At 41.5% G+C, this 21,905-nt stretch overlaps 1 protein-coding gene across 1 annotated transcript in view; it reads right to left on the bottom strand.

Annotated features, from left to right (window-relative positions):
- The window catches only part of WDR11 (WD repeat domain 11), a 53,651-nt gene extending 44,418 nt beyond the window's left edge, over positions 1–9,233 (bottom strand). Inside the window, exons 1-3 of the mRNA XM_089510055.1 lie at positions 9,083–9,233; positions 7,017–7,128; positions 6,088–6,241 (exon numbers count right to left, since the gene is read on the bottom strand). Of these exons, the coding sequence (XP_089366181.1) occupies positions 6,088–6,241; positions 7,017–7,128; positions 9,083–9,168 (352 nt within the window). The 5' untranslated portion in view covers positions 9,169–9,233. The remainder of the gene's footprint in view (positions 1–6,087; positions 6,242–7,016; positions 7,129–9,082) is intronic.
- Positions 9,234–21,905: the final 12,672 nt, after the last annotated feature.

Raw genomic sequence — 21,905 nt, 5'->3', positions numbered from 1 at the left:
GGAGTGTCCTTGGGGCTTGAAGCCCCAAGGACACCCCTTTTCAGGCTGCGGGGAAGCGGTGTTTTGCCGCTTCCCCGCAGCCTGAAAAGCGGCGGATCGGGGCCTCGGCGGCTGCCGTTCTGGCAACTGAGGCCCCGATACACCTGGGAAAGGGGCGGGTGCAGCCCGCCCCAAATGGGCGGTCTGTAACCCGCCGATGATTTATTTCTATTCTGCCTTTTCCTCATGGAATCAAAGCGGATTACAACAAGAGCATTAGATACAAAAAATAATATGCAGTAAACATAAGCTAGAGTACAAAACATAAACCTAATGTCTAAAGCAAGGAAAATATATATAAATATACATATAGAAAAATACAAAGAACAAAATCCACAGTATTTTGTAATGTACATTTTCAGAAATTTTCAGAAAATCTCTGGTCAACATTTCCAAACTGTTATTATCATTTTTGTATAGAGGCCTTGGGTGTCACCAGATCTAACATATAAAATGTTTTTGTACAAAGAATGTTAGATACTAGAGCATGGATGGATATGTCAGTTTTGTTGAATAACAGAGCAATGAAATGGATAGCAAAGGTGAAAAGTGGGAAAATATCAGTCCTTCCCAGTGAAATTATTATCCAAATAAACTACAAATAGTTTGCATGTATTAGGTACAACGTACATGGTTTGCACTTGACACAGTCTATTCACTTATTAAATTTTACTTACTTTGTTAATTTTTAAAAAATCCTGACATTGCTTGAAAAACTTTTTCAAAATGAATGGCTTAGACATTCCTTTCCTTCACGGGATAGCTGAATACAGAATAAAATCAGTATTTCCTGTTTTTTGTTTCGTCCTTAAAGAACAAACCTCTGAACAACCAGTACTCCAAAGGTTGCCTAAACAGGACTCAGTCCATACCTCTTTCCTGAGGCAAACAAATAGGCCTGAAAGTTTATAAAATACAATGTAGTCTTGCTTCCATTGCTGCCAAACTCTACCAACACAGCTGGCTGAAGGAGCTGCAATATTTTCTGCATGAGCAGAGCTTAATGTCAAGTGAGTTTGAAATCAGCAAGGACCATTACTGAAGATGTCCACATAATTGTTCAAGTGTCAGTGGAAATTACATTTACACTTTTTCAAGGGGGAGAGAGACTCAAGGCCAGAACAGACAGGTTGGAAAAAGTCTACTGATCTTGAGTTTTTTGAAAATGGGTCAAAACCCTGCTGTCCGCACTGCCCATTCCCAAGGCGGGCTGAACACCCACATGCAGTCTGTACCATGCTGCACTGAGCCATGGTTCTTGAGTATTATCTTTTTTTCCTCCCCCACAATGCATGTGTACCATCACACGAACACCACCAGTTACCTCCCTTTTCCTGTCCAGCTACTATCCTATTGGACACCCCGCATGACCAGTGGTGTGTCCAAACACACAGTTGCATCTGATGCACTACCGGTACAGTATATCATTGTGCTCAGTGACACATTGGCAAAGAACAATCATGGAGCCCCCCACCACCACCACCTCATACATGCCCCCTTTCTCCCTCTTCTCCCCATGAGCCCCTGTTGGACTGTAGTTTGTGTATGCTGCAATTACATCCACTGCATTATTGGTGCCTGCTGTGTTTTTTACACTCTCACACGTGCTGCTTATATGCTGGTGATGTGCTGTTTATATGCCGGTGCGATGGTACACATTTTTTTACTTAAGTCTTTTTGCTGCAATTGCTAGCCATGGAGTGTGGCTCCATTTCACTATCCACTCAGTGAATCTAAACAGTTAGATTTCAAAGTGGTTTGACGCCGCTTTATTTGGCCAATGTTGACAACAACAAAGAGAGTCAAGAAAGAAGGGAGGGTGGAATCTGGAAATAAGTACTGAAAACAGATAGACAACATACTCTAACAGTTCCTTGAATTGTGCGAAATATGATGCACAAAGGTCCATGAAGTTTTTAAGTAGTCTGTAGGGCAGTAAAGGAACATACAGTTGAAACAAAAGTCCTTAGGAGTACCACTGTACACAAAGATCTTTCTCTTTTGGTACTTTGTATTCTGATCTAGATCTAGATCTGTTTAAATCCTGAACAGCCAAGAAATTCTATACTATGCAACTTAATATTTAAAAAACAAACAAACTTAAAGATAGACAGCAAGTCTAATCTTTATCATCCTTATTTATACAAGAAACTAGGAGAAATGATTTTAAAATTACATCAAATCAAGCAATCTTGGGAGAAAGGCAGGATACAAATTCAACAATAAAAATAATTATTGGCAGTGTCTTGGAATCTGAGTAAAGATATGTCTAGGAATCAACAAAAAATGTTACAGCCAACAGTTATTTTGGCTAACCACTTGAAGCCTCTCTCTTTCCACTGAGAAAGTACAGCCTACATCCCCCCCTTTGTGCTTAACAGGGTTGAGAAAAATTAATGCTAAAAAGAACTTCAATTATTGAAATGGAAGTACAGCATCTCCATTTTTGATCTTTCCAGTCTTTCATGAATGCAAACAAGATTTGTTTAAATACGTGGGTAGTTCAAATAACCTACTCAATAAGAATCTGTGTTAAATGACAGAAATAGTTTAGCATGTCCAGGATTGAAACACCTTATTACATAGAATTATTCATCACTATGTATTTGAAGTTATGTTTGTGAGTGTATCATCTCCACTTTATCATATGAAGCAATCAAGACAAGTGCAAAGTTACTTCAGTAATGTTTTGCAGTGAAAAGAGAAAATGTGTGGGTCATTCTGGGTTATGAAAAGTTTTACGAAACAACTTGGCAACTAAACTATCAATTATTCATTGAAGCCCAAGCTGGAAATTTCATTTCACCACGATACTATGAATTTTATTTCAGGAATAAAACACATCTATAACCATAATGATAATGAGGGATGTGGGTAGCACTAAAAACAACAGGGGATGAACAGCTTGCTACAGCGAGAACGAGAAAAGCAATAGAGAGCTGGGACACATTACAGAACATTAACATGCAAGCTGTTTAAAAAAAAAAAGACAGATGTAGAAAATAGTATTTTCTTCTTTGCTCAAGGTGCCATCATCCTCCACTTGAAGAAAATCCACATATATATTATTGATTTTTAATGATGGACATAACAACTGGGCAACTGCTACCATCAGACCTAGGGAGACACTTGGAGTGATAGAAAATCACACATTTTGCAGGTGATCTATTAGTGAGTGATGGTGTCAACTTAATTGTTCAGGACAGCAGACTGAAAAAGCACTTCTCGTGGCATACCTTCAAGTCATTTCCAACATAAGGCAACCCTAAGGCAAACCTATCATGGGGCTTTCTTGGAATGATTCATTTAGAGGGAATTTGCCACTGCCTTCCTCTGAAACGGAGAAAGTGGGACTTGCCCAAGGTCACAAAGTGGGTTTCATGGCCAAGCGGAGATTAGAACCCTGGCCTTCAGCCAACAACCAAACCCTGACACTACACTGGCTCTCTTAATCTTATAATAAAATTTCCATATTACCATAGGTATCACTGATGCTCTCAGATGCAATAAAAATCGAATGAACACCAAAGCAATTAGTTCCACATTCTTTACAGAAACCGCTGCACTCTTACCTCTCTGTGTTTCCTTCTCCCTTTTCATTTCTCCAAAACACACAAGAAGTTTACAGGCATATGTGAACTTGTCTAGTTATCTCATAAAACTTCACATGAACCAAGGTGATTTGGACATTTTCTTCTTTCAGTGCAAACATTGTAGTACAGTGTTACCTCGGGATACGAAATACCCAGGTTACGAAATTTTCGGGATACGAAAAAATCCCATAGGGAATTATTGTTCCGGGTTACGAATGTTTTTTCGGGTTACGAAAAAACTTTTGGTGCTTTTTTCGGCTTTTTCGCACGGAATCGCGGCTTTTCCCCATTAGCGCCTATGGCAATTCGGCTTACGAAGGCTTTTCAGGTTACGAAAGCGGCCGCGGAACGAATTACTTTCGTAACCCGAGGCACCACTGTATTTGACTTCACTGCTTCTTATGATGAAATGAAAATGATATAGCCACAAAACATAACTTACAATACACAGTGATGAATAATTCTGTGTAATAATGCATTTCGGTTTTGAAGAGGCTAAACTATTTCTGTCATTAAGGAGCCACAAGAGCCCCACTGCAGATGTACGTTTTAAATATTTAAAAACAAAAAGAGCCCAAAAGTCTATTTTGTCCTGCCAGTATATAAATATCATGAGATCATCCCAAACATGCTGGCTGCATAATTATATAAAGTAACATATACTTGTAATTCAGGTCACTACTATATGAAAGGATGTAATACTATTAATAATTACTGGCTGTTTTTAGGATGGCAATCCATACAATATTCTTTATCTTCTATTTCGCTTGCATCAGAATATATGATTAGCATTGCTCTTTGTTGACACTTCAAGAGAAGTGCTGATTCTCCAAAACAATTTTTCATATGGGGAACCCACTCACCCACCCCTCGCCGCCATTTCCCTTTCCTCCAGGGGAAAAACTTGCCATTGTGATTGGTTACTGATGTCCAACTTTTCACCCTTTCTGCTGATTTACAAACCTCATCACCAAGAGACATAAAGCTACTGAAATAATTCACTGTTGCCTAGCAACTAAGTGAAATTCTCCAGAGACTAAACAGCTAACAAGCTTAGGAATGCCCTGAACAATAGGATGCTGTTTGTTATATGCAACAGTACCACAAATTCATTAAATGCCCAGCTCTGCAAGTTTTGTAGCCATTTCCCTAGAGGATTAATATAAAAAGACTGGAGAATCAGGACAAAGAATTAAACGCATTCAAGTGTGTTGATTAGGGGGGACAACTATTAGAGACTAAGGGGCAACACTGGCCCCCAGGAGACATTGAAGGGTGTTTTATTACAATACTTTCACAGTGTCATTAATACAGTAAGGGGGTGTGAAGGTCTGAGACCACAGAAAAGTGGGTTGGAGACAGTTACACTCAGAAACTGGTATAAGGAGACAGTAATTTCCTTGGGCAAGAATTTTACTGATTAGTCGGGGTTCCCCAAAGTCAAGACTTCATTTCTAAATAGTTTCACAACACATGAAACAATTTGCGATATGCACATTGCACAACCCAATATATATATATATTTACTCAGACAGAAATGTAAATGAAGTCCAAGATTAAGTGTGTGTAAGATTGCAACCTTAAAGATTGGTATGATCTGCTGTAAAGAAAATGGTTAGAAAATATTTTAATTATCTTTCGTATAAATATTTCAGAAAATTTCAAGACTAAAAGTCCCATTTATTTCAACTATGACTACTATATATTGATATTTTTTACATTCTTAAGCCTTTTTAAAGTCTCTGGACAAAGCAAGTTAAACATTAAAAACATTGAAGACACACTAAGGTTGAGACTCCATCTCTGCACATGCATGCAGTGTGGTAAACCAAACTCCTTATTTTTTGAGTTGTTGGGCCCCTTTGAAGTGCCAGGCACCTTCGAAGTGGCCTGTTGTTCTGAAATACTAGGCTGATGTGAAGCGCCTGGTTTCTCATCCTTCATTTCTTCAGACTTCTACCATCCAACAGCTGTCAAACTCCTGAAGGGGCCCTGCTGCTGTTGCTTACTTTTGGGGAAAGAGAGGGGAGGCTTTCAAACAGCATGCGCCCATTTGTTCCTTTCCCCGGGATCCCACAGCAGGTGGATCTTCATGGTCTGAACAGTCTCCTCATTCTCTCCCCCTGAACATGAGATGCATGAGATGGCAGAAGGCTTGTTGCCTGGCAGTGGGGGTGGAGGGTAGGGGTTTAATGGAGCACAAGAGCAACAGAATAGCCCTCCATGGCTCATCCAAAAAGGATTTATGTCTATATAACATGTAATTATTTAGACATTAATTCCTTCCCAGGATACTAGTCTGAATGTGTTTTGATTGGGAGGAAAAATAAACAAACAGGAATTGTTTGAACATAAAAAGGATTCAAAGGATATTTTACTTACAATTGTTTCTTTTAACTAGTAAGTACATTTATAACAGCAACATGATGTGATATGAAAATAAGTGTTTTCTTACCTTGGATGGGTTTTGTGTGCTCTTGGATTTCACAGCGAGCAGCTCCTGTGGCTACATCCCAAACAATGATCTTTCCAGTGACATCAGCAGAAGCCAGGCGCAAAGAATAAGGCGATCCAATGTTGTGATGGTAGTTCTCCTTAGCCCATTTAACCTAAACATGGAAGGAACAACCACAGTCATTTGTAACAGAATGAACACAAATCATTTTTAATTTTTTTCTGACAGATAATAAGATAGATAGATAGATAGATAGATAGATAGATAGATAGATAACAAGACTAAGCTTCTCATAAGTAGCATGAGAAGGGACAAGCAAAACAAGTAAAAAAGTTTCATGGGAAAAACATATAAAACTACACCAAATTTCTTGTATGATAATAAGCAATTAACTACTCAGAAATCTACACTGTATTATCCCTTTATAATAGTAAGACAGATAATGAGCTTAAGTGATGAGTGTTGATAGAAACTGAGCTAAAACTGAATCACTGAGAAACAAGGATAACAGCATGCTCACATGAACACTGTGGTTTATCAAAGTACCTAATAAATGCCAATGGGAACTGAGTATGCTCTGAAGGCACAGAATACTAAATATTAGTAGGAAAGGAGGCTGGGAATAGAATGTCCTTCTATGACGGAGAAGCTAACTGGAACCTTGAGCAGAAACATGGCAGTATCCCCCCACACCCAAGTCTCATGTCGAAACTGTAAAATGAATTAACAATCTCAACATTATAAACCTGGGTCTTCCCCCCGACTACCACCACCCTTTTTTTCCCATTTACTTTTTGCTGCAGGGATTGTTCTTGTATGGTCATTGTAACTTATTTCAGTTTCACAGCAAATGAAATAAAACATTACTGTATTACGAATAAAACATTACACAAACCTCCAAATGTTCAACTTCATTTTTAAAACATTACCTTGACAACATTAGCCTTGTGCCTCTCCAGAACTTGTAAAGTCTGAGCAGTTTTAGGATCAATCACCAGAATGAGAGAATGACATCCATATGCAATCAGTCCTTGCCAGCCCCTAAAAAAATGAGAATAATAATAGTCATCATCATCATGATGTTCTCAAACAAGGAAAAATAAGTTGACAAGCCTTACTACATGTGCTATATCTGGTGTAGTGGTTTGAGTGTTGCACTGGGATTCTGGTGGACCAAGGTTTATACCCCCATTTGGGCATGGAAACCCACTGGGTAACTTTGGGCAAGTCACACTCTCTTGGCCTCATGATCTAGTCTATTTAACAGGCATCTGGGAGAAGCTACAGGGTTCTGCTGTCTCACACATGCACACACACATACAGTATGTGTGTGTGTGTGTGTGTGTGTGTATATATATATATATATATATATATATATATATATAAAAGCAGGTATCATACATGAGAGATCCAGCAGTGCTTAGTAGTTTACAGGTTGTACCAGAACTCTGGAAGACAAGGGCTTGCATCCCTGATTGGGCATGGAAACCCACTGGATGACCTTGGGCAAGTCACACTGCATCAGCCTCATGTTCTAGGTTCTTTAATAGGCATACGGAAGAAATTACAGGGTTCCGATGTGGTGTGTGTGTGTGTGTATAAACAGGTACATGATGCAAACCTCCCCTGAACAAATCTTGCCAAAAAAACTCAATGATAGGTTCAGATTAGAATCGCTATAAGTCGGAAACGACTTGAAGGCACAGAACAACAACAACAACAACAAACATCTTCCTTCCTTCCTTCCTTCCTTCCACCAATCACTGTATAATGCATGTTCATGAACATAACAGTAGCCCACATTCCAGGGAAATATTACAGCGCTATGATGAAGTATATATAAAATCATACATGACAGAAAGCCAGTGCGCATTCATAGAATCATAGAGTGGGAATAATCCACAAGGGCCATCCAGTCCAACCCGCTACCATGCAGGAAATCATAATCAAAGCATCCCCGCCTTGAATCCCACTGCGGGAGAAAGGCAGGATATACATCTTGGAAATAAATTAATAATAGAAAAAATCCCTGACAGATGGCCATCCAGCCTCTGTTTAAAGACCTACAAGGAAGAAGACTCCACCACAGCCCTTACTGTCAGGAAGCTCCTCCTAATGTTGAGGTGGAATCTCTTTTCCTGGAGCTTGCATCCATTGTTCTGGGTCCTGTTCTCTGGAGCAGCAGAAAACAAGCTTGCTCCCTCCTCAATATGACATCCCTTCAAATATTTAAACAGGCCTCTTAACTTTATCTTATCCAGGAACACACTCCTTCCTCGGAGTGTAGTGGAGTCTCCTTCCTTGGAGGTCTTTAAGCAGAGGCTGGATGGCCCTTGGGGTCTCTTCCAACTCTACGATTCTATGATTCATCTGGAAAAAACGGCAGGGTTCTGATACATAAACAGGTACATGATGCAAACCTCCCCTGAACAAATCTTGTGAAGAAGACCCAATGATAGGTTTGCCTAGGGTCACCGTAAATCGGAAACAACTTGAAGGCACACAACAACAACAACATACATGCTCCTTCCTTCCTTCCACCAAGTGCTGTATAACACAAGTTTATGAACATAACAGTAGCCCACATTCTAGGGAGATATTACAGTGACATGATGGTGTGTGTGTGTGTGTGTGTGTGTGTGTACACAGACACACACATGGGTCTGAATCCCCATTTGGGCATGGAAACCCACTGGGTGACCTGGAGCAGTCACACTCTCTCAGCCTCATATAACAGTCTATTTAACAGGCATTTCGGGGAAACTACATGGTTATGATGTGTGTGTCTGTGTGTGTGTGTTATAGGTATAGGATGGAAGCCCACCACCACTACCCCCCGCTTGTACAATTCTTTCCAAGATAACCCAATGATAGGGTCTGAAATGAAGGCAAAGAAGCAACAACAACAGCAGCAACACGGAGCTCCAGCAGCGCCCACGGGCGGCACTCTCACTCTCTCTCTCTCTCCTCCACCCTCCTCGGCCCAATTCCTTACCAATCCGCCGCTCCCTTATTCTGGGGGTTGAGAGCCCCAGTGAGGGTCCGGGCCGAGAGTTTGATGTTGACCATATAGGGCTGCATGGCTGCTAGGCTAATGCCCAGAGCAGAGGACTAGGAACCGAAAACCAGAGAAGGAAGCGGTTTCCGCTTACGGTCCGTCCCCAATCCATGCCCCCAAGTGGTCCGGCTCTCCGCGCAGGCTGCGAAGATTAGTTCCGGCCCCGAAAGAATTGTTCCCTCACAATTAAGAAAGAAAGGGAGGAGGGACTAGTCTGCTGAGCCCTGAGGGAAACTGTGGAAGGTGAAGCCTTGAGCTGTTGGCTTCAGCCTTTCCCCTGTTTCAGTGTTACACACAAAGAGTAGCCAGATCATGCCCTCACCTCAAAGGAGGACAAGACCCCACAAGATTATTATTATTATTATTATTATTATTATTACCCCGCTCTTCAGCCAAAAGGCTATCAGAGCGGCTTACAAATTGCTATTATTATTATTATAATACTTTATTTATATAACACTGTAGATTTACATACAAACAATAAAATCAATAAAAATGAAACGTTTCTAAAGACGTACGAATTTCAAGGAAAATGGAGGACCTGACTAAAGAAAAAAGTTATAGATAGATAGATAGATAGATAGATTGTAAGCCTGAGGGCAGGGAAACGTCTAATTAACAAATTGTAAGCCACTCTGATAGCCTTGGCTGAAGAGCAGGGTATACATAAATAAGTATTATTATTAATATTATAAATATTAATATAACTTCATATAAGTATAAATTCATGCTTCGTAGTCACAGGGTGATCGTGTCCTCCAATGTCCTCACCTCAACAGAGGACAAGGGCAGCAAGAATGTAGGGCCTTCGAGACAAAATGGAGGACCTGGCCAAAGAAAAAGTTTGAAAACACTCATATCAGTGTAAATTCATGCTTCTTAGTCACAGAGTGACCACTGGTCCTCATCTCAAAGGAGGTGCAGGCCACCACAAAATGCAGGACATTCAAGAAAAATGGAGGCCCTGACCAAAGCAAAAGCTAAAAGCACTCATCTAAATATAAATTCATACTCCTTAGTCATGTCGAAAATGGAGGACATTATGGAATTCCTCCTGGACAGAAGCTGGAAATGTCCTGGAGAAGGTGGATGTCTGGTCACCTTGAAGACACCATAAAATGTAGGACCTTCAAACAAAGTTTAGGACCTGACCAAATAAAAGCTAAAAGCACTCATCTAAAGTCAGGCTCAGAATGGAGGATATTTTGGAATTCCTCTTGTGCAGAAGATGGAAAGGGAGGACAGGTCCTGGAAAAGATAGATGTCTGGTCATGATGAAGAAACCACAAAATGTAGGATATTTAAGAGAAATGTACGACATGATCAAAGAAAAAGTCAAAACACTCATACAAAAATAAATTCATGGCTTCCTAGTGATGCCCAAAATGGAGGACATTTATAATTCCTCCTGGATAGAAGATGAAAATGGATGACAGGTCTTGGAAAAGGAGGATGTGCACACAGACACACAGCTGAGCATGTTTAGTACCAGCAGCAACTAACATTGTTGAGGCTGGGCTGTCCATGCTGTGTAGTGCTGAAATGTTTTAAGGATCTGTAGCTCATCTTTTAATTTGCATTGTTTTTATAGCATGTTGACATTCTCAATTATTTTAATATATGATTGTTCAATTGTGTCTTTCATATTTTCATTTAACTTTTGTAGTGTTTTTAGTCTGTATTGTTTTTAAAATGTTGTTAGCCACCTTGAGTTCTGTTAGTGGGAGAAAAGTGGAATATAAATGAATAAAATAAATAATAATTTTAAAAAACTGCAAAAGCTTCAAAAGGTACCTTGCTTTAGTGACTCCTTTTATCCGTAAAGACATGCTTATTTGCATCTATTAACTTTTTTATATGGTAGGGAGGCGAGAATTGCTATGAAGATGTGTCAAAACCCACATGATTCCTTATATCGAGGCTGGGAGTCTTTAGGTGCATCAACACTGCAAAAATAATGCCATGTGACACCACTGTAATTGCCATGGCTCCATTCTACAGAATTCAGATATTTGTAGTTTTGAAAGGAACCTGCGCTCTTTGGCAGAGAAGGAAAAAGACTTTGCAAACCTACAAATCCCAGAATTCCATAGGATGGAGCAACTACACTTCAGTGTCAAACTGCATTATTTCTACAGTGTAGATGCACCCTAAGGAAATTAATGTAGTTTATCCCACTTTAAATGTCATGGCTCAGAGCTATGGAAGTCTGGGAGTTGTAGTTTTCAGAGATATTTAGCCTTCTCTCAAACTACAAATCCCAGGATCCCATAGGATGAAGACAGGATAATTAAAGCAGTATCAAATAGTATTAATTCTGCAATGTGGGAGTAGCCCTACTTGCATCTATTAATTTGCTTCTTTATAGCAGAGGGTAGCCTACTATAGGGTGATAGGGTGAGGAGGCAAGGATTGCCCAAAGAGGTGTCAAGCTGTGACTTAATAACATTTAAAAAAAATAATAAATCTCATTATAGTGTATATCAGGACTGGGGAATCTTTGGCTCAAAAACATCTGAAGGTCCAAAAGTCCCCCTACCTTTGTTCTAAACTGTGGAAACATTAAAAAAAAAAAAACCCAAGAGCCTGTCAACAGCACTGACCTAATATACTTTATTTATTTGTTAGTTTTGTTGTTATCATGTGCCTTCAAGTGGTTTTTGAATTATGGTGACATCTATTATGGGATTTTATTTTATTTTATTTTTGCAAAATGTATTCAGAAGAGGTTTATCATTGCCACATTTCTTGACTGCAATCTCTGTTATGATTAATGATTGATCCAAGATAGTGGAAGTCTTTTAACTATTTCAATTACTTGGTCATCTATTTTAAATTTATGTAAATCTTCTGTGGTCATTATTTGTTTCTTAATGTTCAACACTTTCACTTTCCCATTTGACTTTCTTCAGTAATTGTTTCAAGTCTTTGTTGTTTTCTGTAGGAGTATGGTGTTATCTGGATATTGTTGATGTGCCCTCCTCTGTTCTTCACTCCTCTTTCCTCCATATCTAAACCTGCTCTGCACATTATATTTTCTGCATACAAGTTGAACAAATAGGAAGATAGACTGCAGCCTTGTCTGACCCCACCCCTCCCTATTCCATATTCTTCATAGCAAAAAATAGCTGTCACAAATTATAATGGAATACTACTGTTCATTAGTTCCACTGCAATTAAAGCACTGGATCAGAGGGATTTTTGCCAAAGAAATCTTTCAGATAGTTGAGAGACTGTGGATTAAATGGTAAAGAACTACAACTATTTGCTACTCTTAAACAGAGTGGAATCAGTCACTGATTTAATTGTAAAGTAGAAGTTACTAAAACGTTGTACAAATTCCATAGAATGTGCTGACAGTACACAGCTCTAAATACTGGGACCATGCTTGTGAGAAATAATAGAGAGGAGATGAGGGCTTTGCCTCCTGCCACCACCCTTAGCAGAAGAAATTTTGTGTCTAGAGAATGCTAAAGGATGACTGAGAACATGGAAGAAGAAAAATCTGAAATAGGAGAGTTTTAAAGCTAAAACAGTAGAAATGATAATGCTGTGCCTATTTATTTATTTATTTATTTATTTATTTATTTATTTTAAGAACCCTTGTATTCTAGTATCTAGTTGATTTTTTCCCTTGCAATTTTGAAACTATATGTTTCATATTGTGGCTTCAGGCAAGCTATTTTTTAAAAGGAACCGAAATTTCATTTTTATGTAATTTTTTTTGTGTTCTGTCATTTGTCATGGTTCCAAGATTACTTATATTGAAGTTTCCATCTTGCTGTAATTTTTAGCACAGTTTCAAAACAGATATGTTTTTTCAGTTAGCAGGCAGTGTTCATGAAAAATACATATTGTGTTAGAGGGAAAGATTTGTAGAGATTATTATTGGAGTGAAAGGTCTGTTAGAGCCTTTACTCCAGTCACAACGGAGGTGCTTGCCTTAGGATGGTGAGTTTGAAAGAGCCAAATTAGAGGCAGAAAAATATGTTTATAATGTTTAACATGAGGAACGTGTACTGAAGAGATACTTTCTTGGATAGAAATAGCCTGATCCTTTCTAAACTAATCTAAAGGAGAAAAAGATAAGAGTGAGACATGTTGTAGTAGAGTGGGGGGGTGTCTGTCTGGGCTAGTTCTTTATTTCATATTTTACAACAGAAGACAGTTGATTAACCCTGACTGAACTGGAGTGCTATCTGCCCATATTTCTTTTAGATAGGTGGCTGATAAAGGAAGAAAAAGCAAGCAGGAAAGAAAGACAAAATATTATAATCCCTTTTTGTTAAGCCATCTCAACCCTAGTGGACAAGCCTTCATAGGATTCAGATTCCTATGTCAGGGAGGAAAGGTTTGAAAAAGACAAATGAAGTCCAGTGATATTAGAGTGTGTTCTGTGGGAAATAAGTCAGTGAAGGAACTTGAACAAAGTCAGTTTGTAACAACTGCAGTAAGATTTATATATATATATATATATATATATATATATATATAGTGTGTGTGTGTGTGTGTGTGTGTGTGTGTGTGTACACACATACATATACCGTGTAACAAGAAGCCTTGAGAAGTGGCACAGTAGGAGTGACGTGAAATGATTTATACAGAACATCAAAACAATCTACCAAGAATAGTCAAAAACACTTAAAAATAAAGACATTTATTATCAGTGGGAGGACCAAGGGTTAAAAAGATAGTTCTAAGTAGGGTTGCCATAATTTGCTACCACCAAACCGGGACAAAACGTAGAAAAAATGTAGGACAAACTTTGCCCAAAAATGTAGGACATTCAAGAAAAATGGAGGATGCAACCAACTAAAAGACAGAAACAGTAATAATTTTTTTAAAAAATATAAATCATTATTTACAAAAAAAATCAAGGCGATTTTGACACTAGACAGAAGGTACACAACAACAGATACAATGAAAAATACATCTGTACCAACCTGTGAGCTGCATCTGCTGCTGCTGAAGGAGGTTGCTGGAGGACTCCTTGCACAGCGGCCTCTCTAGAGAGTCCAGCTGGCCAGCTAGGCCCCTCGCGTAGGGTTGCCATATCCCGCCCCCCGGCGGGACAATCCCGGTTTGGGCGGTGCCATCCCGGTCCGGTTTGGCACCCAAACCGGGATGGCCCCGCCCACCGCGGCCACCTCCGCCGCCGCGGCGGCTCCAAGGCCTTTCTGAGGCCTGGGGCGAGGCCGGGGCGATCGCCGCCAGCCTCCTCCCCTCCTTCCTGGCCTCCGCGGGGGCCAAGAAGGAGGCGAAGCCCCGGCCATCGCCGCCGGCCTCCCCCCTCCTTCCTGGTCCCCGCGGGGGCCAAGAAGGAGGCGAGGCCGGGGCGATCGCCGCCGGCCTCCTCCCCTCCTTCCTGGTCCCCGCGGGGGCCAAGAAGGAGGCGAGGCCGGGGCGATCGCCGCCGGCCTCCTCCCCTCCTTCCTGGCCTCCGCGGGGGCCAAGAAGGAGGCGAGGCCGGGGCGATCGCCGCCGGCCTCCTCCCCTCCTTCCTGGTCCCCGCGGGGGCCAAGAAGGAGGCGAGGTCGGGGCGATCGCCGCCGGCCTCCTCCCCTCCTTCCTGGTCCCCGCGGGGGCCAAGAAGGAGGCGAGGCCGCGGCGATCGCCGCCGGCCTCCTCCCCTCCTTCCTGGTCCCAGCCGGGGCCAGGAACGAGGAGAGGCCGCGGCGATCGCCGCAGGCCTCCTCCCCTCCTTCCTGGTCCCTGAGGGTCCCAGGAACGAGGAGAGGCCGCGGCGATCGCCGCAGGCCTCCTCCCCTCCTTCCTGGTCCCTGAGGGTCCCAGGAACGAGGCGAGGCCCCGATCCTGGCCTCCGATCGTGGCGGGGCCCAGGTGGGGAGGGAAAGCCTCCTTAAGTGGAGGCTTTCCCTTGCCGCTTGGCCTCCGCTGCGATCGCGGTAAAATGTAGGACAGAATTTTCAAATGTAGGACACACTTTTTGTGTGTCCTACATTTGAAAATTTTGTCCTACATTTTTCCAGGTTTCGAGGTCCGGCACTATGGCAACCCTACCCTCGCGGCTCCCTTGTGGGTGGTGGAGCCACAGAAGGAAGCCTCGCCACAGCAAGGCCTCCTTCTCTGGGGCCTAGCCTCAGGCTTTGGCCGCTGCCAGTCCACCGCCACCCGCGAGGGAGCCGCAGCAAGGACTCCTTGTTCGGGGCCTAGCCAGTCAGGTAGGCCCCTCCTCACGGCTCCCTCGCGGGCGGCAGTGGTGGCAGCCAAAACCCGGTAAATTTTTAAAAAGTGAGATGGGACCTTCCGAAACACCCAAAAACTGGGAAAGTCCTGCCCAAAAGTGGGAAACGGCAACCCTAGTTCTAAGGAAAAAGAAGCCTCAAATTAGTTAGGATCAGGCAGGAGAAGAATCCTCTGTAACCCAGTGTTCGTGACATAATTTGCTGCAAATCAGGGGGATCCGAAAGATCCAGTGTGGTGGGATCCAAGGGACCAAGTGTGAAGGGATCTGAAAGATCAAATGTGAGAGATCTAAGAGATCACAACCATGTTCCAGAAGATGGCAGCAAAAGACTCAAATAGTCCCTTCAACAGAATTAGGACTTTATCACATGAGCCTCATTCTTACCACTGTCCCGGTAGTTAAAGATAACAGAAAAATACCAGTTTGAGAGCAGCCATTATCACATGTCTCTGTGATAGTGCGACTGTTTTTGCCTCCCTGCACTCTGCCCAACCCAGCATGCCTTTCTGCCATTGTGCTCTTTTCCTGACTCCCCCTAAACCCTGCCTCCCTGCAATATGCCCTACCCAGAGTTCCTTTCATTTTTAAATTTATTTTTAATACAATTCCCAAGCTATGCTAATGTGCTTTAAGTTTTAAAAATAAAAGAAATTTGGGGGGGGGGGGGGGGGACCAGCCTGCTTGGGAATAGCGAGGGGGGGGACAGGAGGAAAGGAGGAAACACTGATGCCACATGAATGCCAATATTGCAACCATCACAGAAATGACATTTTGCACCCAATGTGTTATTTTACTTTGCTATATGACCAACACGGCTACCCCTGGATAGGTTTCCTGGAAGGAAAATTCAATTACACAACATTTTAAAAAAAATGCTTTTGGCATCCGTTTGTTACGTATAGACAGGTTCCCTTTACAGTCACCTAACTCAGTTTGTAGAAAGGTATACTGGATACATTTTGTTGCTGAACATTTTCATTATGTGGTTTTGGAAACTACTACATATGTTTACTGTGCCATTTTCTCTAGCTGACTGCTCTTGTTGTTATTGTCCACTGTTACTTTCATTATTATTTAAATAATAGGATTTTTTTCAAAGGGAGGGTTCCCTGTGCCATAATTGGGGAAAACATGCTGTCTTGCATTCTGCAAGAGTTGCTGCCAGGGAGTTGCTGGGGATGGGGGAGAAGCAATATGACATTATTGAACAGACCTGTGATGACAGAAACTAATTTTCTGCTTGGTTTCTGGCTGGTGGTTTTTGTTTTGTATTTTAAACAGAGAAGATGCTAATTTAGCCTAACAAGCTTTGTGAGACTGGAAAGCATGTAGATTTCTACTATCTCAGTGGTTTGTCCCCTCCAAGTGGGCAGAAACTGGCTTGGCATGTATCTGAAACAAATCAAAGGAAGACTGAGCAGTTGGCAGTATGGGAGTCCATGGAAGAGAAGAGCAGAGAATGTCTCTCCTGCTGTTCTATTGCTATTTTCATTGCTTGACTCCAGCTTTCCATAATTACTGGAGGTTTTCCCTCCTGTTATATGGAGTGCCATGCATAGATAAGTTCTTTCAAAAGCATGTGTTGTATTTTTTGTTTTGTCTTTTCTTGAATGCATTTATGCAGCAACAAAGTGATAGACAGAGTTTTATAGGATTTAGAGTTTTGTGTTCATAGGATCTGGAGTGTTGTTCTCTCTCTCTCTCTCTCTCTCTGTGTGTGTGTGTGTGTGTGTGTGTGTGTGTGTGTGTGTGTGTTTCTATGTCATCATTAGAAGCTGTAGTTCTCAGGATGGTGAGACAGAAACATATTTTGAATGTTATATCTTAGAAAATAAGGGGGAAATTCTATTGCCTGGACCTTTTTCATGCTCCTATGGTAGATACACCAAGTCAGTATACTGGCCTAAATCCAATTACAAGTTCTAACTAGAGTAGACCCATTCAATGAGTGGAAAACTTAGTAGTTGATACATATTTAGGTTCCATTGAGTCAGTGGTTTTTACTGCAGTTGGGAGTAATAATTGGATTTAGGCCATGGAATTTTATGTGTCATTACTGAATGGGGAACAGCCCCAGTGCTTACACAGGGGGCTCATTCCTACTGCAATTTGCTCTGAAGGGTGATGTGGGGTATATGACCCTCGTTCCCATTTGAAACTGCTTCTGATCCTTATTTGAGCAATTCCAGGTGAAAAGAAGTGGGGTAAACACACACAAAAAAAATAGCAACATCACACACACACACACACACACACACACACAAAATAGGGTTTCCTGAAACTAGTTTGAAAGTGGTTCTTTTGCACAGAATCGATTCTGAAGCATGTCCAGTAAGTAGGAACGACAGCTCAGAATCAATTCATGCTGGAGGGGAGGGACAAATGGCAGAGGGGTGATGTTTTGGCAGATCCACCATCCCCCCCATCTCAGCGCTGCCTGTGTACCTGTGCATGTTTTGTTTTTTAAATAAAATTGACCTTTTGTATCATGCAAGATCACTCCCACTGCATCACTCCAAGAGGTCCTTCTGTAAAACCTTAAAGCAGAGACAGGGAATCTATAATGCAGGAGTAAGGACTCCTATATGAAGAGTGGGTTCAAAATGCAGTGGCCACAATGCTAAGCGGAGCCAGTTACAGAGAGCATATAATTCCCTTTTTGAAACAGTTCTAGTGGCTGCTGGTTCATTTCCAGGCACAATACAAAGTGCTGGTCATGACCTATATGGCTTAGGACCAGACTATTGGAAAGACTGTATCTTCCCCTATAAACTTTAAAGAATACTAAGATCTACAGGGAAGGGCTTTCTCAAAGGGGCTGTGTAGACCGGCAGGAAAGATCGGCCTAGAGGCGGAGTTGGGTCATGGCATCCACATGATGCATGTCCCAGCTCTTTCCCTCAGGCAGAGTGCTCCTCTGGCACTGCATCTAGATGACGCAGTGCCAAAGGAGCACTGTTAAGGTTGCCATAATTTGCTGTCACCAAACCGGGACAAAATGTAGAAAAAATGTAGGACAAATTTTGTCCAAAATGTAGGACATTCAAAAAATGGAGGACCCAGGCCGACACGGGAGGCAGTCATGGTAGGGATGAGGCTTGGGGGGAGTGTGCTTGCCTTTCCTCCTCCTCCCCACCTTGGCTGTCTTCTATGGGGCAGCCATGGTGGGGATGAGGCTTGGGGAGCCAGAGCTTGCCCTGCCTTCTCCTCCCCACCTTGGCTGTCCTTTGTGGGGATGGGGCTTGGGAGGCGAGTGCTTGTCCTGCCTCCTCCTCTGCAGCCCAGCTGTCTCTTTCTGAGACAGCTGGGCTGGAGTAGAGCCTATTACCTACCATCTTCACCCATGTATAAGTCAACCTATGTTTTTTGGGTTAATGTTTTGGACGTTTTTTTTTTCTTTTTACTCATATACAAGTATATACTGTGGTTAAAAAACCCTAGCTTTACAAATGAAACATGCAAATCAAGTGATAAATTCAAGACTAAATTAAAAGACTGGACACATTAATCTACAGAGGTAAAAAGGTGGGCCCAAGATGTAGCCAAAGCATTTTACCACCCCAGGAAAAGGATGCACACTGTCTCTCTTCCACGCCCATCTCCTGGTTCTACCTGCAGAAGCTGATGCCTGCCAGTTGGTGGGATCACATCCTCCATTACATCTGAAGGCATCAGGTTATTTCAGAGGTTGAAGGGCAGACTACATGATGTACTGTACTCTTAAATTGTCATGAACTGGCAGGGGCAGCTCCCATTAATCCTCCGTCGTCCTACTTTTGCAGCTGCTTTGCTTTTAAGCTATCCCAGTTTTCCTCTCCTCCTCTGACTTTCCCCCTTTGTCCTCAGTTTACAATTGCTGCAAACGGAATTCAAAGTACAAAAGTAGTTTGCTGCAATCAGCTCAGCAGGGTGCCAGGGCAAGGAATATAGATCTTCCTAGGCTGTCTCTGTACTTTAACTAATTTAACTGCATGACTCAGTGTTAAGGAATTCTGGGAACTGTGGTTTGGTGAGATATTTAGCTTTCTGTCAGAGAGTTCTGATGCCACAACAAACTACAGTTCTCAGACTTAGATAGCATTGAGCCATGACAATTAAAATGGTGTGAAACTGGATTATTTCTGAAGTGTGGATGCAGCCCCAGTAGGACAAAGCAAAAGCCAACTACTGCAGCCTTTTCTAGGTACTGAGCAGACAAACAGGAAAAACCAGGCTGATACCAGTTTTTATGAAAACAGGTGGAAGTCCTACTGTCCACACAGATAGCTGTGAAGGTGGACTGAATAGCCATAAGCTGTCCACACCATGCGGCATCAAGCCACGCTGCTTGGGTTCTTTTCACCTCTACACCATGCATGTGCACCATCACTCATTTACACCACCTGTGGCTGCCAATTATCTGTGTCCTCCCATCCAGATGCCATCCCATTGGACACCCATGTGACAAGCCACACAGTTGCATGTGTGATACATGTACAGTGCATTGGTGTGCCCAGTAACACACTGGCACAGCTCAAACACGGACTGTCTGCTCTGTGTATGCTGTAATTATATCCATTACATTATTGGTGGCCTGCCCTGTTTGTCATACATTTGCATTTTTACTTTCCTGAAGTCCTTTACTAGCACTGTGCCTTTTATATGTATGTGCTATGATGCATATTTTCTGTGTTAAGGCAGAGTAATGGAGTTTCTTTTTGCTCCAGCTTTTAGCCCCACAGTGCAGCTTCTTGTCAATTTCCACCCAGTTTTGTCTTGTACATCATCTGGACAGCTTGGCTACAACTTGAACATCGTCTGCATCGCTTGGCTTTATTTTGCCAGTGCAGACAACTCCCTAAGATGTGTATTATTCATCATTAATCACTTTTGCCATCTTGACCATAGACTGATTTTCTTTGGCCACATTTGTCCTGGTTTTTATCTGTGAAATAGTGAAGGGTATATCATCTCATTAATTTAGAAGAAAATCTCAACAAATTCATCGTTACTAAATCTTGAGTAAGTATATACTGGCAGAATATTAATAGACATCTACATGCTTCATCACAAAAAGCACAGTAAAAGTCTTTGTGTATGTTTGTGCTTGGGTAAGAAATATTGAATAAAAAACTCAATTATCAAGATAAAAATAAAGGAAAGGGGGAAAACAAGTCCTAACTTGTAGAACTGGTACAAGCATACCTTACTGCACATTGCTCTCCTTAAAACAGAGAATAAAATGGTGCACAGATCCTGGGAAATGTGGCCTTTTGAAAATCAAATATCATATTATTGGTAAGCTCTGTTCTCAATTTTCATTTGTCCATAGACCAGAGAGGCAGATAGTGTTCTAGAAGTGTAGTGCTGGCATGCAACAATTTCTGGCTTTCTAGCTAGCTATGAAGTGCATAATTGATTGAGATGAATGCAGCAGATTCTGAGAAGTGTTTTGCTGGCTGGGAAAGACCTGTTTACACAGGCAGGTTCTTGGCAACTGGCAGGCAGATGAGAATGGACTTTGACTATGTGACTGCCATACTTTTGTTAAAAAATGATAATAATGTGTTTTTAAATAGCTCTTAATTCTGTTTAATGTAATTGTAATATAATTTGTTAAAACTGTGTTCTAGCATTATAACTTTGGATTTGTTCATTTAAAAAAAATCTGCACCTATTCTTAATCTTCTTGTGAGCTTGTTTTCAATCCCAGTTTGGAGTGAAAAGGAAGCTATAAATCAAATGAATAATGAATGAATGAGTATATTTAAAACAAAGAGGTCAGACAACTAACTGTCATATCTTGCTGTGCCTCAGTGAAAGGTAAGGATATAATTCCTACCAAGTATGAGTTCCTGGGATGTTTGCAATTTCTGGCCTCCTGCATGAACTGTACAAGTGCAGCCTATTTTATTTGAAGGAGAGAGTAAAATCATGCATAAGCAGCAGAGATATGTGGCTTTTTGAAAAGCAGAAATTATATTTTGTTACACCTGGACAGGAGAGATAGATAATGTTCCAGGGATACAGTTTCTCTCCTACAAATTTTGAAAACATATTATGTTCACTTGAAGGATAAAGATGAATGTAGTACATAGCCTGATCAGTTGCTGGAACACCAGGCATGAATCTCAAAGAACCCAAAGACTAGAAAGTGGGTTTTACTCTTTCCTTTCTACTCCAAACATCATTGCTAATTTGTCATGGATCTAATGCAGAAGACCTTCACTGATAAAAATGTTCATTGTTCCCCCAAAGCATGGGCTTTTAACAGGGCTCGAAAAGAAATGGTCAGATTCTCATTTCCCTACAAAAGTAGCCATTTTTACCTTCTGGTCCAAAATCTTGAACAGTCACAAAAGCTCCTGTCCATACAGATAAATCAGGAGGATCAGCAACTTTTTTGTTATTATTGTTAAAAAGTTTTTTCTTTCATTGTGTTTATATCCCACTTTTTTCCCAATGAGCTCAAGTTAACATGCATGGCTCTTCTGTTGTCCACTTTATTTTCACAACAACCCTGTGAGATAGTCAAGGCTCAGAGAGAGAGAGAGATCCAAGGTAGCCCAGTGT

This window comes from Sceloporus occidentalis, unplaced genomic scaffold (genome assembly GCF_023333645.1).
Source record: "Sceloporus occidentalis isolate IW3139 unplaced genomic scaffold, rSceOcc1.0.p SCAF_2, whole genome shotgun sequence".
Classification (NCBI taxonomy): Eukaryota; Metazoa; Chordata; class Lepidosauria; order Squamata; family Phrynosomatidae; genus Sceloporus; species Sceloporus occidentalis.
The sequence above is the reverse complement of the archived record's forward strand: the minus strand, read 5'-3'. Positions and strand labels throughout refer to the sequence as shown.